Raw genomic sequence first — 15,217 nt, forward strand, 5'->3', positions numbered from 1 at the left:
GTCATATATTTACATCTTTCAGAGGGTAGAACGAGAACTACAAATCAAAGGTGCAGGACATTTGTTTTCTGGTCCCCGAAATTCCATTATTAATCAATCTCAACAACCGCAACAAGATCCTAGCGAGACGGATGCATTATTACCAGGCATGTTGAATATCGATTTACCAGCTCAGTCGACATCTCCTCATGGTACTTCTTTTATTTTACTTTATCGAAATCAGCATTTGAATTGAATGTTTATGATTACATATGTTAATGTTTTCAAGTGAAAACCTTCCTCTCTTTTTTTTTTGCTTGAAAGGTTTAGTTTGCAATACAACCGGTATGTCTAGTAGTTCATTGACGTATCCAGGGGCTAACGACGCAGCGTTGGTATGCAGCGCTTATCTTGATGGTAAAATAATGGGGATGCAAGCTGCACAATTCCAAAAAACGCTTTCCGTAGTTCCAACTGCGACGGAAACGTTTCCCACAAATACATTTCCTTCTTCGCCTCCGCTGTCTCTCGCGCCATTACCTGTCGCAACCACTACCACCACCGTATCACTCATTAGTGCTACTACTTCAACAACCACGCCGAGTCCGCCAAGTATTTCTACGCACCCAACCGTTATAGCCGTTTCTCAATCGCCTATCACTGCAAGCAGCGACGTCAGCCAAAATACTGCTATAAGCGATCGTCCAAAAGCTAAACCTGTATCGAAGAAGGAAGGTAAAAATGTGCGAAAAGCTACGTCCAGTATGGGGATGGCGAAATTACAACAGACACAAGCGACCATAATGGCTGGACTTCATCAGCAATACCAGCAAAAGCAACGTCAGCATCCTTCCTATCAAGTGCAACAGGTTCAGCAGCTGCAGCAACTAAATCAACAGCTGCAACTTCAGTTGGATCAAGTGCAGGTGGACCTTTTATTTTTGTCTTCGATATCTTGTTTTGACTTCAAGAATCTGTTTACGCACAAGACAAACAATTGGATTTAACACACGTTGAGTACTGTCCGAGATTTGCAAATTTTTAACATTGACTTGACGTGCGTCTACATTTATCTTCTTTTTTTTTTTTTTTATCTTTATTAAAAGAAAAAAGCTATTTGGCATGAATGCTGAAATGCTCGCAATTACAAATTGTAACAGCATCGATGTAGACTTCTTTAATGATTTTTCTTTTATACACAGATACAACAGCAATCGCAGCAGCCACAATCGCAACCGCAACAATCTCATCAACAAACGCATTCGCAACAGCAAAGCAATATAGTTGCTAATAGCACTGGTAGCATACTTATGCCCACTCAATTGATGCCGCACTTACATCCTACGCATCATCATTTGCACAATCAGGTAATTGTTGAATAATTAGCTGGTTTTCATATTAAAATATAACGTGTGTATATATATATATAAAACATATTTTTAATAGCAAACGGCGCAAGAAAATCTTCCTGAGCAAACGGATCCTGAGTTAACACGAAAATACAGAGAAAGCGCGTGCGCGTTTTTCACTGGTGCTCAGAAATCTAAAACTTTTTCCCCTAACGAGAGAGTATTGAAATTGGAGGATGGCACGGATATTCCTATCGACGAGGCGTTTGAAATTTTTCGTTCCATCAGTTTCGACGATCCAGTTGACAGTAAATATTTTTATGAAGCTTTAAGACTCCTGAGTACTATAGTTTCTGCCCATTCTTACAAAATGTTTTAAAACAATCTCGTCGTTAAGATTTATCCAAATTGTCTTTATTGAAAAATGGGACGCAACAAAAATGAACATTTTTCGCTTATGACGTCACGACGGCCACCGTGACTACTCGGGAGCCTTAAGAAGAAAAAAGTAATAAAAAATAATTTAACCTTTCAATTATTTCATTTCGATATAGCAACGGAAGATCAAGAGAAGCTTGAGTTAAAAAGATTGGACGTATCGAATAAGGAACAGCAACAGCAACAACAGCAACATTTGCATACTACACAAATAGTTCAGCAAAGCGGAAATCCTCACGTGTCCCAAGAATATTTTACTCCTGTGTTGTCAGTACCTTCGGTTTCTCTACCAGCCTTACCGTCGCTGCAAGTAACTAGCGCTGGCGTTCAAATAGAGGCAGACATATCAACGGGTTTACAACTAACAAGTACGCAATCCTTGCAAAATCCAACGCTGAAGCACCGTCTGAGAGCCTTCGAGGAAGGTTTCCGCCAGGGTAGCATACATTTTCGCGAATGTATGCAACATATTAGCAGCGATACTTTCCAACCTCAACTGTTGCTACAATCCTCTCAAATAAGTGAGTTGGCGAACGTATTATTCGCGCAATTATATAAATAAACGTCACTGAAATTTACTTTTTTTGTCACTAGCATTTCCTACACAAACATTACCAGCTGTGAGTGGCGCACCGGGGATAATAGATAATGTACCTCCTCATCAATCGAGTAATTATGTGCAATCCACAACTTGCAGCACTAATCAAGTTCAAGTTGCTACCCAGACTCAAGCACCCGCCACTACAACAACCGCGAATGTAGCTATTCCTGACAAAAAACAAGTATATACTGCACCAACAACGGGCAAGGGCAAGAAGGCTAGATATCCTCTTCTGTCACAGCAACAGACTTGCCAGCAACAACAAACTGCCAATGCTCAAACTCCTAATTTTCCTGCGCAAAACTATCAGCTAGATCCAGCGACAGGTGAGAACATTGTACGACACTGCGATTTTTCGTTGTTATAACACTACATTGGTGATACCACGGTGATATATCCAAAGTAAATTACCAAGAGCGTCCTTGTTGTTTAGTTATTGACCAATGTACAACAGGTGTCCCGACAGTCGGTGGATACGCGTCTAACCAAGTCCCACCCGCTCCGTTTTCGTGTATGGATGTTGATTCAGAAACCGACAGCAATCATGACACCGCACTGACTTTGGCTTGTGCGGGAGGGCATGAAGATCTTGTAGAACTTCTTCTGAGTCGCGGTGCAGATATAGGTAGGTGAAATGTACCATTAAATAATATTTATTGATATGTGGCTGAATTTCTTGGTGTATTTAACTCAATTTTCAATATAATTTTATTAGAAATATTTGTCACTTCTTCCTCCCCCCTCTCTGCAATATAAAATATAGAAAAACTTGTCAAACGGACAAGCTGGCATACACTCGATTTTCTTATAGAACATAGAGACAAGAAGGGGTTTACGCCACTTATTTTGGCTGCAACGGCTGGTCATCAGAAAGTAGTCGAAATTCTACTCAATCATGGAGCCGACATAGAGGCACAATCTGAACGTACCAAGGATACGCCATTGTCTCTCGCGTGCAGCGGAGGTAGATACGAAGTAGTTGAGCTTCTACTTAACCGCGGCGCAAACAAAGAACATCGCAACGTTTCTGATTATACCCCATTGAGTTTGGCCGCATCTGGTGGTTATGTGAACATAATAAAGCTTCTGCTAAGCCATGGTGCCGAAATTAATTCACGAACTGGTTCGAAATTAGGCATATCCCCGCTAATGTTAGCAGCTATGAATGGTCATACTGGTAAGAAAATTATTGAAATTATTTATTCATAAGTTATACTTGACAATAACGAATTCCAATTTGTCAGACGTAAAGAACCTTTCATCATGACCCGAAACACTATAAAAAATATGACATTTTAATGTACAGCGGCAGTTAAATTGCTATTGGATATGGGGAGTGATATTAACGCGCAAATCGAGACGAACCGTAATACAGCATTGACACTCGCATGCTTTCAAGGAAGACACGAGGTTGTTAGTCTTCTTCTCGACCGGAAAGCCAATGTCGAACATCGAGCTAAAGTAACCATATCTAATGTTTAAATAGTGAAAACATAATTTTTGTATTCTGCAAAGTAATAACTTTTCATCTTTCTCTTAATAAAAGACGGGTTTAACGCCATTAATGGAAGCTGCCAGTGGTGGATATGTCGAAGTCGGGCGTGTGTTACTTACTAAAGGTGCGGACGTTAATGCTACGCCTGTACCGTCATCTCGTGATACTGCTCTAACAATTGCCGCTGATAAAGGACACTGCCGTTTCGTAGAACTCTTATTATCGAGGTAATTTGTACCTGTATTGTACGTTGAGTTATGGTCGTAATAACAGTCCAAACGGAGAATTTGTTTTTTTTTTTTTTCCTAGGGGAACTCAAGTCGAGGTAAAAAATAAAAAAGGGAACAGTCCACTGTGGTTAGCTGCAAATGGAGGGCACCTTAATGTCGTGGATTTGCTGTTTCATGCAGGTGCTGATATTGATTCGCAAGATAATCGTAAGGTACGCACGATAATGTATTTGACGAGAGGCTTGTATAATTATGTTTTTTTCTAATATTAGAGATAAAATTACGTACGTAAAATATATTCTATAACGAATTATAGGTTTCCTGCCTAATGGCCGCATTCCGAAAGGGTCATATTAAAGTGGTCAAGTGGATGGTGAATCATGTAACGCAATTCCCAAGCGATCAAGAAATGACGAGATACATAGCTACAGTTAGCGATAAGGAACTTTTGGAAAAGTGTCACGAATGCGTTAAAGTGATAAGAGCTGCCAAAGAGACGCAGGCCGCTAAAGCAAATAAGAATGCAAGTATATTGTTGGAAGAACTCGACATGGAAAAAAATAGAGAGGAATCGAAGAAAGCGGCTGCCGCACGAAGACGAGAAAGAAAGAAGAAGAAAAAGCTTGAGAAGAAGGAGGAGAAACGTAAACTTCATGAGGAGTACAAGAAGAATGAAACAGCTTTTGAGGATAAGGAAGAAAGCGGAAAAAAATCAGACGAAGAATGCGACCGAGCGGATGACAGCGAGCACGAGGGTGGCGATGAGAGAATGGAGAGCGTGCCGTCTCCTGTAAACAGAAGCCCGGAAGATCCCGATAGAGAAGAGGGTGACAGTGGAATAGATGCGAACAGTCAGGGAAGCTGTAGTAGCAATGATGTAAAAGCGAGAGAGAAAAAGAAGGAAAAGAAGAAAAAGAAGAACAATAGTCCTAGTAACAACGATAAGGATACGTCCCCACAGCGTTCGTCCAAGACCTTGATTTCGCAAAACACCAATCTATCTCAAAACACAGCGACATCGACAAAATCCCAGAATAACACTTTAGAAAAGTAAGAATTCTTATGTCTGTTTCCACCAATGCAGATTAACTTTTAATCTTGGTTTAACTTACTGTTCATCTTTTTCTAATTTCTAGAATTAGAAAAAGATGAACAGCAAATTGAACCGAGATTAAAATGGGCATTATACAGCTATTTGAGTAATAAAGAAACAAGGTCATATGTCGAAAGTAAACATTTATGCTCATTTCCACCAATGCAGATTAACTTTAATCTCGGTTCAATTTCCTCTTTGTCTTTTTCTAGTTATAAAAATTGGAAAAAGATAAACAGTAAGTTAAACCGAGATTAAAGTTAATCTTTATTAGTGGAAATTAAAGTTAGCGTACAGCTAATGTTATACGTATGTCGAGGGGTAACACCAATACACAGAAGCACAGAAAAAGGTCTAACTTTGACAAATTTTTTTTTTTTTTTTGGAGTATGGAAAAAGGAATATACTATTTGCTGTGGAACATCGTAGGGGTTTTTTTTTTTTTTAATCAAATTTTGTAGAAATGGCACGCTTTTGAAGAAAAAAAAATTGATTTTTGAGCCAAAAAATAAGCAGTAAATTGTTTATAAAAAAAAGTTTTGATTTCATCGAAAAACGGCTACGTAGTTCCATAAAGAATGTAGTTGTGAAGCTACTGTCAAAATTTCAAGTGAATCGGTGAAAAACTGGTCGAGAAATGTTTCCGCCCGTTTTGAAAAACGGTGTTTCGAGAAAAACGTGTTTAAAGTTTTACGACGTTTTAAATTCTTGAATTTTTTTGTTTACTTCTAATCTGCGATGCCTGCACCATACATGTGGCCGGTCATGTCGATGCTCGCCTGTTCAGCTTCCTTCCTGGGATGCGTTCCAAAACTCGACTCTGTCAACTCTGAGTATCTTTCATCTTTGTTGTTCTCCGAATGTTGAACGAAGATAAAAGATACTCGGAGTTGACAGAGTTGAATTTCGGTACGTAACCCTGGATGATTTCACGGATGATCGGGCGACTTTTGCATTATCTGTAAGCGATCGCTCTGAAAACTTGATGCGTCGTTCATCCGTTTCCACGGAAGAAATTGAAGCAATTCGATCCAATTGTTATGCCTAAATTCTGCATGAGCCGCATAGTACTTGAAGGCCATCATTGAAAATGCCTACACTGAAATGTACACTGCAGTATCGAGAATACGTTTTCCACTGGCGGTCGATTTCGGAGCCATAGATCACACAGTCGCATTGATACTTTTATTGCTATTTTGTGTGTAGCCACCTAAGCAACGAGTGAGCAATTCGTTCATAAATTGGAGAAATCGCTTTGAATACTTCTTGCGATAGAGGTGGTTTATGCTTGGTAATCTGAATTTCCAGTGGCCTGTGCTTTCTGCTACAAGCACCACGAATTTTCTCCGCGCGGGCATTTGTCGTGTTTTGATTCGTCGTCAGGGGATAATTTGTGGTCTAGCGTTGCGTAAATTTCATTACGCATTTTTTCTATGTAGTCATGATTTCGACGTATTACTAGACCATAATAAATTGACAACTCGTCAATTAATTTTCCAGTTAGCTTGCCTTTTCTTCCGAAGCCTTTTGCTTGCTTTTTTATGGCGTGCTCGACAGCTAACTGACACACACACACATACACGTTTATTACAGTATTAGTGTACCCTGGTGAGCTCCGGAGGAACCCTAAGGACCTTTTATTTGTAGGTAACAGGCCCACTTATGACTTTGAAAATAAAGCAGTACGAAAGCGATAAATCACAGCGCGCCGTGTGAATGATTCATAGTGCGCTTCGAGGCGCTGCAGCAAAATTGATAAGCGAACCTTTTAAAAACTTTCTTCGCTATAGGACCAACTGCATATTGTTTTTAAGACTCTAAAGCCCGATCTACAATTGCGTAAATGTAGTTGTAAGAATTGACTAATCACAGTTGAATACAAGGAGAATATTCGACTGTCATTGGTCAATTCTTATAACTACAACCACTTACAACTTTACGCAATTGTAGATCGGGCTTAAAGCGTCGTTTAAGCCAAAAAAAATCGATTTTTTCAAAATTCTACAGTGGTGTTACCCCTTAAATATTGTAAAGTATAGATATAGACACCACGATTATACATATCCTTGATATTATTTTACATGCCAATAATGTGATTCCCGCAGGCGAATTATAACTAACGTTACCAGTGCAGTATCTGTATCTACAACTTCGATCACAACTACTAGAACATCCACCACCGTCAGTTCCGATCGAAAACTGAAAGGACAATTGGTCTTCGAGTCCTCTAGACATCCTGCTGATAGAGAAGATTTTGAAGCAACTGGTAACGAGACTTATATTCCTGGCAAAGGAAAAAAGTCTTATAATAATCAATACGATGGAGATGCTCTAAACACATCGACGAAGGCGAGCAACACTAGCCCTAAACAAAGTGGAAAACGCGAAGAAGGATGGAAAGAAGTTGTACGAAAGTAAGATACATGTTAGAGACATTCAAAGTTTAAAGACTTCAAAATTTTTTCTTCTTTTATCTTGATATTTATGTTATAATATTATCTTTTACAAATAGAGTCATGTAATATTGTAATTTGTAGGGGACAATCGGACGATTCAGGCAGATTTATGAATTCACCATTTCGTTCTAAAAAAGTATCTGTTCCTCCAAATGCTATTAGCAGAGTAATAGGGAGAGGTGGCTGCAATATAAACGCTATTCGTGTTGCGACGGGTGCGCATATTGAAGTAGAAAAGCAAAGTAAATGCCAAGTAGAAAGAATCATTACGATAAAGTGAGTATTAGTTATTGTATATTCTTTAATAAAGCTTATATATTTTATATACAAAGTTTCAAAAAGGCTTAATAGGAGTCAGCGCGTTAAAAAAATGCGCATTAATATCTTTCTATAAAAATGTTTGATAATAAAGATTACGTTTATATATCTGAACGTTTCGGCTACAGATTGTAGCCATCTTCAGCAGAAAATTTAAAAAATATCCATTTGTCCAATAATCACGCCAGTAACCATATCCTTCGGCCAATAAGTTACAATGCTTTTGGTTTCAAGAAAATGTAATTTAAATATAATAGTAGATTTGAGAAAACAGTTTCTCTTTTTCATAAATATATAACCAAAAAATATGCTCATCAGGCGGATTGAAGAACATCACAAATAACACAATCACTTAATGTTAGTAATTTCATAATTAAAATAGATGTAACAATAATTGTCAGAAATATAAAATTATTTGGTAGAGAGTAAGTTCTTAGTTGACAGTAAAATATGTTCATTTATAATTTATTTAAAACGTTATAAATGCGGTCTAACCCATCGTAATCATTTTGTAAGTTCAATTCGTTTTTTTGACTTTTAATATGAATCATTTCAGAAATTAAGCGTCTATTATATCTCTCTTCATCCAAAATTTCCACGTTGTCCCAATCTCAATCATGATTATGCTGCATCCCATGCTTTGTAACGACCGATAGGTTGCCTGTTTATGTAAGTTATTATGATGTTCTTTTATCCTTGTTTTTAGTTTTCTGCCTGTTTGGCCTACATATGATGCATCACAACCACAACAATTGATTTTGTATACTACGTTTTTCTTATCTTCATTTGAAAGACGATCCTTGTGTACTTTTATGAATCCATTCAATTTGTTAAGACTAAAAAAATGAAACTTTTTGTTCACTACCATTAATGATGTTTTTAAATTTGTCTGATATTTTTTTTTATATATGGAACAGTGAACCATTTTATTTTTTTCTTTTTAGCGTTTATATTATTTTCATTTGTAGTATGATTAACTTTTTTTAATTAAATAAGTGATTCTTTCATTAACAGTCTTAAAAATAAAATGTAAAGGAGAATCGCTGTCAATTAAGATTTTTATAATTTTAGTCAAATTTTCTTCGTGAAATTGTGGATGCGAAAGGTAGAACATTTTATCCATCAAGTTTAAGATAATGCCTTTCTTTTGAGATAAAGGGTGCTGAGAGTAAAAATTTAAGAATCTTCCCGAAAAAGTTGGTTTTTGATACCAATTAAATTTAAATATGTTATTTTCGATGATAAGACGTCTAAATAACGTCTAAAAAATTGATTGTATTACCACCTCTTTCTATGGTGAATTGTAGTCTTGGATGAAAAGAATTAAATAAATTTAAAATTTGATTACATTCAGAATTGGGAAGACAAATGAGAAGATTATCAACATATCTGTAATAGAATTTGATTGAAAATTCTAATTTTCTTAGCACCAAATTTTCTAGCTCTTGCATGACTAAATCTGACACTACCGGTGACAATGGTGAGCCCATCGGAGTGCCAAACTTTTTTTGTCTATACAGATTACCATCAAAAGCAAAGTAAGAAGATTCTAATACCATTTTGACTGCATTTAAGAATTCTTTTTTAGGAATATTACAATTAGCCGAAATATATTGCCATTTTTTGTCTAATACAGAGATAACCAATGCAATCGAAATATTTGTAAATAGAGAAGTAACATCAAGTGATATTAAACCATAACCTGAATCAATTCTCTTATATTTTTAAGATTGTTAACCAGATCGTAACTATTATTTGTAAAACTTGGTGCTGAGAAGATTAGAATTTTCAATCAAATTCTATTACAGATATGTTGATAATCTTCTCATTTGACTTCCTAATTCTGAATGTGATCACATTTTAAATTTATTTAATTCTTTTCATCCAAGACTACAATTCACCATAGAAAGAGATGGTAATACAATCAATTTTCTAGATGTTACTCTTAATATTGAAAATAACATATTAAAATTTAATTGGTATCAAAAACTAACTTTTTCAGGAAGATTCTTAAATTTTTACTCTCAGCACCCTTTATCTAAAAAAAAAAGGCATTATCTTAAACTTGATGGATACAATGTTCTATTTCTCGCATCCACAATTCCACGAAGAAAATTTGACTAAAATTATAAAAATCTTAATTGACAACGAATTATCCTTACATTTTATTTTTAAGACTAGCAACAAAAGAATCAATTGAGAAAACTAATCATACTACAAATGAAAATAATATTAACGCTGAAAAGAAAAAAATGAAATGGTTCACTGTTCCATATATATAAAAAAAATATCGGACAAATTTAAAAACATCATTAATGGTAGTGAACAAAAAGTTTCATTTTTTAGTCTTAACAAATTGAATGGATTCATAAAAGTACACAAGGATCGTCTTTCAAATGAAGATAAGAAAAACGTAGTATACAAAATCAATTGTTGTGGTTGTGATGCATCATGTGTAGGCCAAATAGGCAGAAAACTAAAAACAAAGGTAAAAGAACATCATAATAACTTACATAAACCGACAGGCAACCTATCGGTCGTTACAAAGCATGGGATGCAGCATAATCATGATTTTGATTGAGACAACGTGGAAATTTTGGATGAAGAGAGATATAATAAACGCTTAATTTCTGAAATGATTCATATTAAAAGTCAGAAAAACGGATTGAACTTACAAAATGATTGCGATGGGTTAGACCGCATTTATAACGTTTTCAATAAATTATACATAAATGAACATATTTTACTGTCAACTAAGAAAACTTACTCTCTACCAAATCATTTTATATTTCTGACAATTATTGTTACATCTATTTTAATTATAAAATTACTAACATTAAGTGATTGTGTTATTTGTGATGTTCTTCAATCCGCCTGGTGAGCATATTTTTTGGTTATAAATTTATGAAGAAGAAAAATGTTTTCCCAAAAAACTATTATATTTAGATTACATTTTCTTGAAACCAAAAACATGGAAACTTATTGGCCGAAGGATGTGATTATTGGACAAATATTTTCTAAATTTTCTGCTGAAGATGGCTAAAATCTGTAGCCGAAACGTTCAGATATATATACGTAATCTTTATTATTAAACATTTTTATAAAAAGATATTAATGCGCATTTTCTTACCGTGCTGACTCCTATTTAACCTTTTTGAAACTATATATTATTTTATTAGGAATCTTTTAAATATTATTGTTTTTTATATATTTTATATTTATATTTTATATACAGAAAAATGTAAATCTATCGCCTTAAGGATAAATTTTCAATTTCTTTTGTTATTTAAAAATGTCTAAAAAAAAAGATTTTAATATACACAATTTTGACATTTTATTTCTCTCATATAAAAATTTCTCTAATTTGTGGAAAAATAATATAAAAATATCTAACAAATGAGGGGATGCGGCGAATAACGGAATAACTCGAAAAATGACGTTTTGAGAAAAACGCAAAAAACGTAGAAAAGTACTTTATACATATTATATCGAAAAACTGTTTGGCTGATAGTTAGATAATGATATTATACCTTAAATCATTATAGAATAATACAAAAAATTATACAGAAATCAGTAAAAAACTGGATCGTAAATTTCGAGTTATTCCGTTTTTCATATTATTGACACAATTTTCATATATTGCACTTACTTTATGGATAGGAAAATAATTTCTGCATAATTATTCGTATTTTTAATGACAAATGAAATTTTTATATATTACTTTTTGTTGGGAAATGATTATTTTTTGATATTTTTTGATGAAATCTTACATTTTTTAACTTTTTTCGACAACGCATAATCGTTTTTAGCCGCAGAATCATTCACTTCTTGAAATATGTTCTCGTACCAAAAAAAATAAATCGTTTTAATCTATACTGGAATAATTCGACTTATTCCGTTTTTCCGAATATCGCATTCAGTTTTGCGTTAAAAAAATAGATTTACACTAAAATAATTATGTCAAAATATGTAGCTACAAGTACATATTTTATTAATGGAATAATATAAAAAACGAAATAATTCGAGTTATTCCGTTATTCGCCGCAGCTCCTCAAATAATAAAAAATTTTTAAAGTTCTTATCTACGATTTAAGAAGATATCTTGATCATATTAGATAAAAATATTAGTATTTTAAATTAGTTTCAACAGTTTTTTTTTTGTTTTAAATAATAATTTTGACCATATATGTGTTCTTAAAAAAAGTATATAAAAAATTATGTCATGCATATTTATTATTTTAATAACGAAATATAAATTGTCGTATTTGAATCGTACTTTTTCGCGCGAAAATATCGTATGACGTCATTATTAGCCATCGGTAGTTAATCAATCCCGTCGCCGCACTCGTTATATCATAGTTGCTTATTTACGTCGTGTTCAATCTTAAAACTGCTGCTGTATTGCTCCAAAACAACACAAGATGTTAAATGGAAAAAGATGTGAAAAAAAAGGGTTATAAACCCTAAAAAAAAGCCTAAACGATAACATTTTAATATTATTTACAGCATTTTATAAGTCTATTAGAAAAAATTTTCAGAATATTTTAGTTTTTTTTGATAAAGCCAATTGTCATTCTGTTTTTGTAGAGGTACAACTGAAGCAACAAAACAAGCTCATGGATTGATATCTGTACTTATTAAGGATCCAGATGCAGATATATTACAGATGCTTCCAAAGTTAAAAAATATAACAACCTCTCCATGGGATAAATCTGTCTCCACTGTTGTTGTAAGTAGGAGAAAAAAAAAACTATAATAATTTTATGCTGTGTACAAAGATGGGTTTTATAAATCGATATCTTTTTTCAGGCGAGTAAAACGAAACTGGGTGGATCTGTCAATAAATTGTCTAATCTGACATCCAGTACAACCAGTAATCAACTTAACAAGTCCGGGTATTCTTCAGGTGCATCCTCTACTAATCCATTGGTTCCTATTCGCTCATCGAGCATGAAGCTTGCTTTTCCTTCTGTGCCACGAGCGACAGCACCTAGACTCATGGCTGCAGGTAATACAAAACATGATGATACATGTAAATATTAAGTCTTATTAATTACAACGAACAGTTACCATTTATGTTTATTTTTATGTTAATTTAATTTGCAAAATTTGATTGTTTACAAAAGTAATATCGAATATATTTTTTTTCTTTAAATTTATGTCTTTTATCACGCGCGTATTAAAAAATATCCAATTTCTCATTATAGAATGTTTCAGAGTTTATTGATTATATAGCGCTATTTTTTTTTTTTTTTTTAATAAAATTGAAAAATTCAAAATTATTTTTTTATGCTATTTTTGTATTAAGAAATTTTGTCACACATGCGCGCGCTAAAAACGTACAGATAAGGGCAGACAAGACATTGTTAATAAGTAACCTATACCATAATTCATATCAAAATGAATATTCAAACGTTTTGACTGAGCCTTTTTAGAAATCTAATTTGAAATATTGTTACACCTAGTCAATGGATACGAATTCTAGAACAGTCTATAAAAATCTAGAAATGTAGTCGACAAGAAAAGCAAAAATTACTGATATAGAATGTATAATATATTGTAACAAAATACAGTTACAAGTTACTTTTTTGGTAACTTTACTGGTAACTACGTTACTTTCTTTTTTTGGTAACTGTAACGGTAACGTAGTTATATTTTTTGGCTAACGATAACGATATACAGTTACTTTGCATACGATTGGACATGTTATTTCGTTATATAACAATTACATTTATTAATTACGACAGCTATAAATGTGGTTGTAGGACATTGAGTGTTTTTATTTGATACAGGCGTACAAGCTACATTTAGTTTAACTTAATCTAAACATCGTACACATTTTGTTCTAATTGAGCTGCGTACAAAGCTTTACTCTGTACATTTATGTTGAGCAATTGGAAAACACCCCTTTTTGCAAAATTTCTGTTATATATTTCAATTATAGCGTTTTAATTTTCTTTCTATCAAAATATTTTATTTACAGCTAAAAGTATAGATTAAGTAAAAATATAGCTGTATTATATTAAAGAGATTATGTGTATTTCTTAACTTTCCTTTTAATTTCTAATTTATATTGTGATTCAGATAGTCCTATATACAATCCTATATAATCTTCTAGTTTTCTATAAAGTATAAAAAAATTCCTGAAATATTTTAGCTGTCAACTGCTGTGGCGATCCTGAAGTGATCTTTGACAGCTGAGAAATATATACAGTACCATTATTTCAGGAATTATTTTTCACTTCCATCTTCTATGTGATACATCGGACATATGTATATTTCAGTTTGCTGCATATTTTCCAGAATTACGAAATTGTGTTAAAAAAAAAACTAAAAAATAAAACTATACATAGTCACAGTATAGCAATTCTCTGATGAATAAGAAATCTTAACCCATCAGAAATCGGATACATTGGTATACATAAACAATCGTGAATTTATAAGGCTATAAAGAGTCAAACGCAGTTGATCATGCGAAAAATTAATTTAATCTTACAATTAAAAATACAGTCGAACGTTTCGGTCTGTGATTTAGACCATCTTCAGCGACCAAGTGATAATAAATACAAAGCTCCATATACTCCAAGTTATAATGCCAATTGAAAATCAATTATTGTTAATTAACAAATTGTTTCCGTGCACCAACCAGAGGTAAAAGCATCGTGTGAAGATGTGTAGCAAAATTTTTTAAAAAACAGTAATATGTTTGTGGAAAGACAGTTAATAACATATATTATTCTATTAAAAATTATCCAGAGAAAATTAAAACAAAAATTTTTAAATATTTAAACACTCACCCCTGTTGGTAGACAAAAACATAATTACACATTTTAAATTCATAATTCCATAAATTTAGACTGACTAAACATATATGTGACCGTATTCATCAGAAGGAAACGATACAATGAGGAACGTTAAATTACTGACAACAAAATAAATTAAAAATAAATGATTAGGTCAAATCATACTGTTGTCAATTTTTCTAAAATATCTATGTACGACCGATCAAGACCTTCTGTGTCAGTTTTTAAATTTAAACCATTGTTTTGAGATTTTATATGTAACATTTCAGAAATTAATCGCTTGTGATAAAAACTTTCATCATCCAAAACTTCCACATTATTCCAATCAAAATCATGACCATGCTGCAACCTATGTTCAGTGATTACAGATCTAGAGGATGTATTTCTCCGTATATGACTACGATGTTCGTTAACTCTTGTTTTCAGCATTCTCTTTGTCTGTCCAACATAAGTAG

At 33.6% G+C, this 15,217-nt stretch overlaps 1 protein-coding gene across 1 annotated transcript in view; it reads left to right on the forward strand.

The window, feature by feature from the left end:
- mask (multiple ankyrin repeats single KH domain) overlaps nt 1-15,217 on the forward strand; it is a 41,285-nt gene that overhangs the window by 16,237 nt on the left and 9,831 nt on the right. Inside the window, exons 9-24 of the mRNA XM_018541666.1 lie at nt 23-191; nt 304-905; nt 1,182-1,346; nt 1,426-1,636; nt 1,883-2,287; nt 2,361-2,693; nt 2,822-2,992; nt 3,179-3,544; nt 3,674-3,828; nt 3,914-4,089; nt 4,172-4,304; nt 4,409-5,142; nt 7,291-7,599; nt 7,723-7,917; nt 12,547-12,688; nt 12,769-12,967. Coding sequence (XP_018397168.1) covers nt 23-191; nt 304-905; nt 1,182-1,346; nt 1,426-1,636; nt 1,883-2,287; nt 2,361-2,693; nt 2,822-2,992; nt 3,179-3,544; nt 3,674-3,828; nt 3,914-4,089; nt 4,172-4,304; nt 4,409-5,142; nt 7,291-7,599; nt 7,723-7,917; nt 12,547-12,688; nt 12,769-12,967 — 4,465 coding nt within the window. The remainder of the gene's footprint in view (nt 1-22; nt 192-303; nt 906-1,181; nt 1,347-1,425; nt 1,637-1,882; nt 2,288-2,360; nt 2,694-2,821; nt 2,993-3,178; nt 3,545-3,673; nt 3,829-3,913; nt 4,090-4,171; nt 4,305-4,408; nt 5,143-7,290; nt 7,600-7,722; nt 7,918-12,546; nt 12,689-12,768; nt 12,968-15,217) is intronic.

This window comes from Cyphomyrmex costatus, unplaced genomic scaffold, assembly GCF_001594065.2.
Source record: "Cyphomyrmex costatus isolate MS0001 unplaced genomic scaffold, Ccosl1.0 scaffold298, whole genome shotgun sequence".
NCBI classification, from domain to species: domain Eukaryota; kingdom Metazoa; phylum Arthropoda; class Insecta; order Hymenoptera; family Formicidae; genus Cyphomyrmex; species Cyphomyrmex costatus.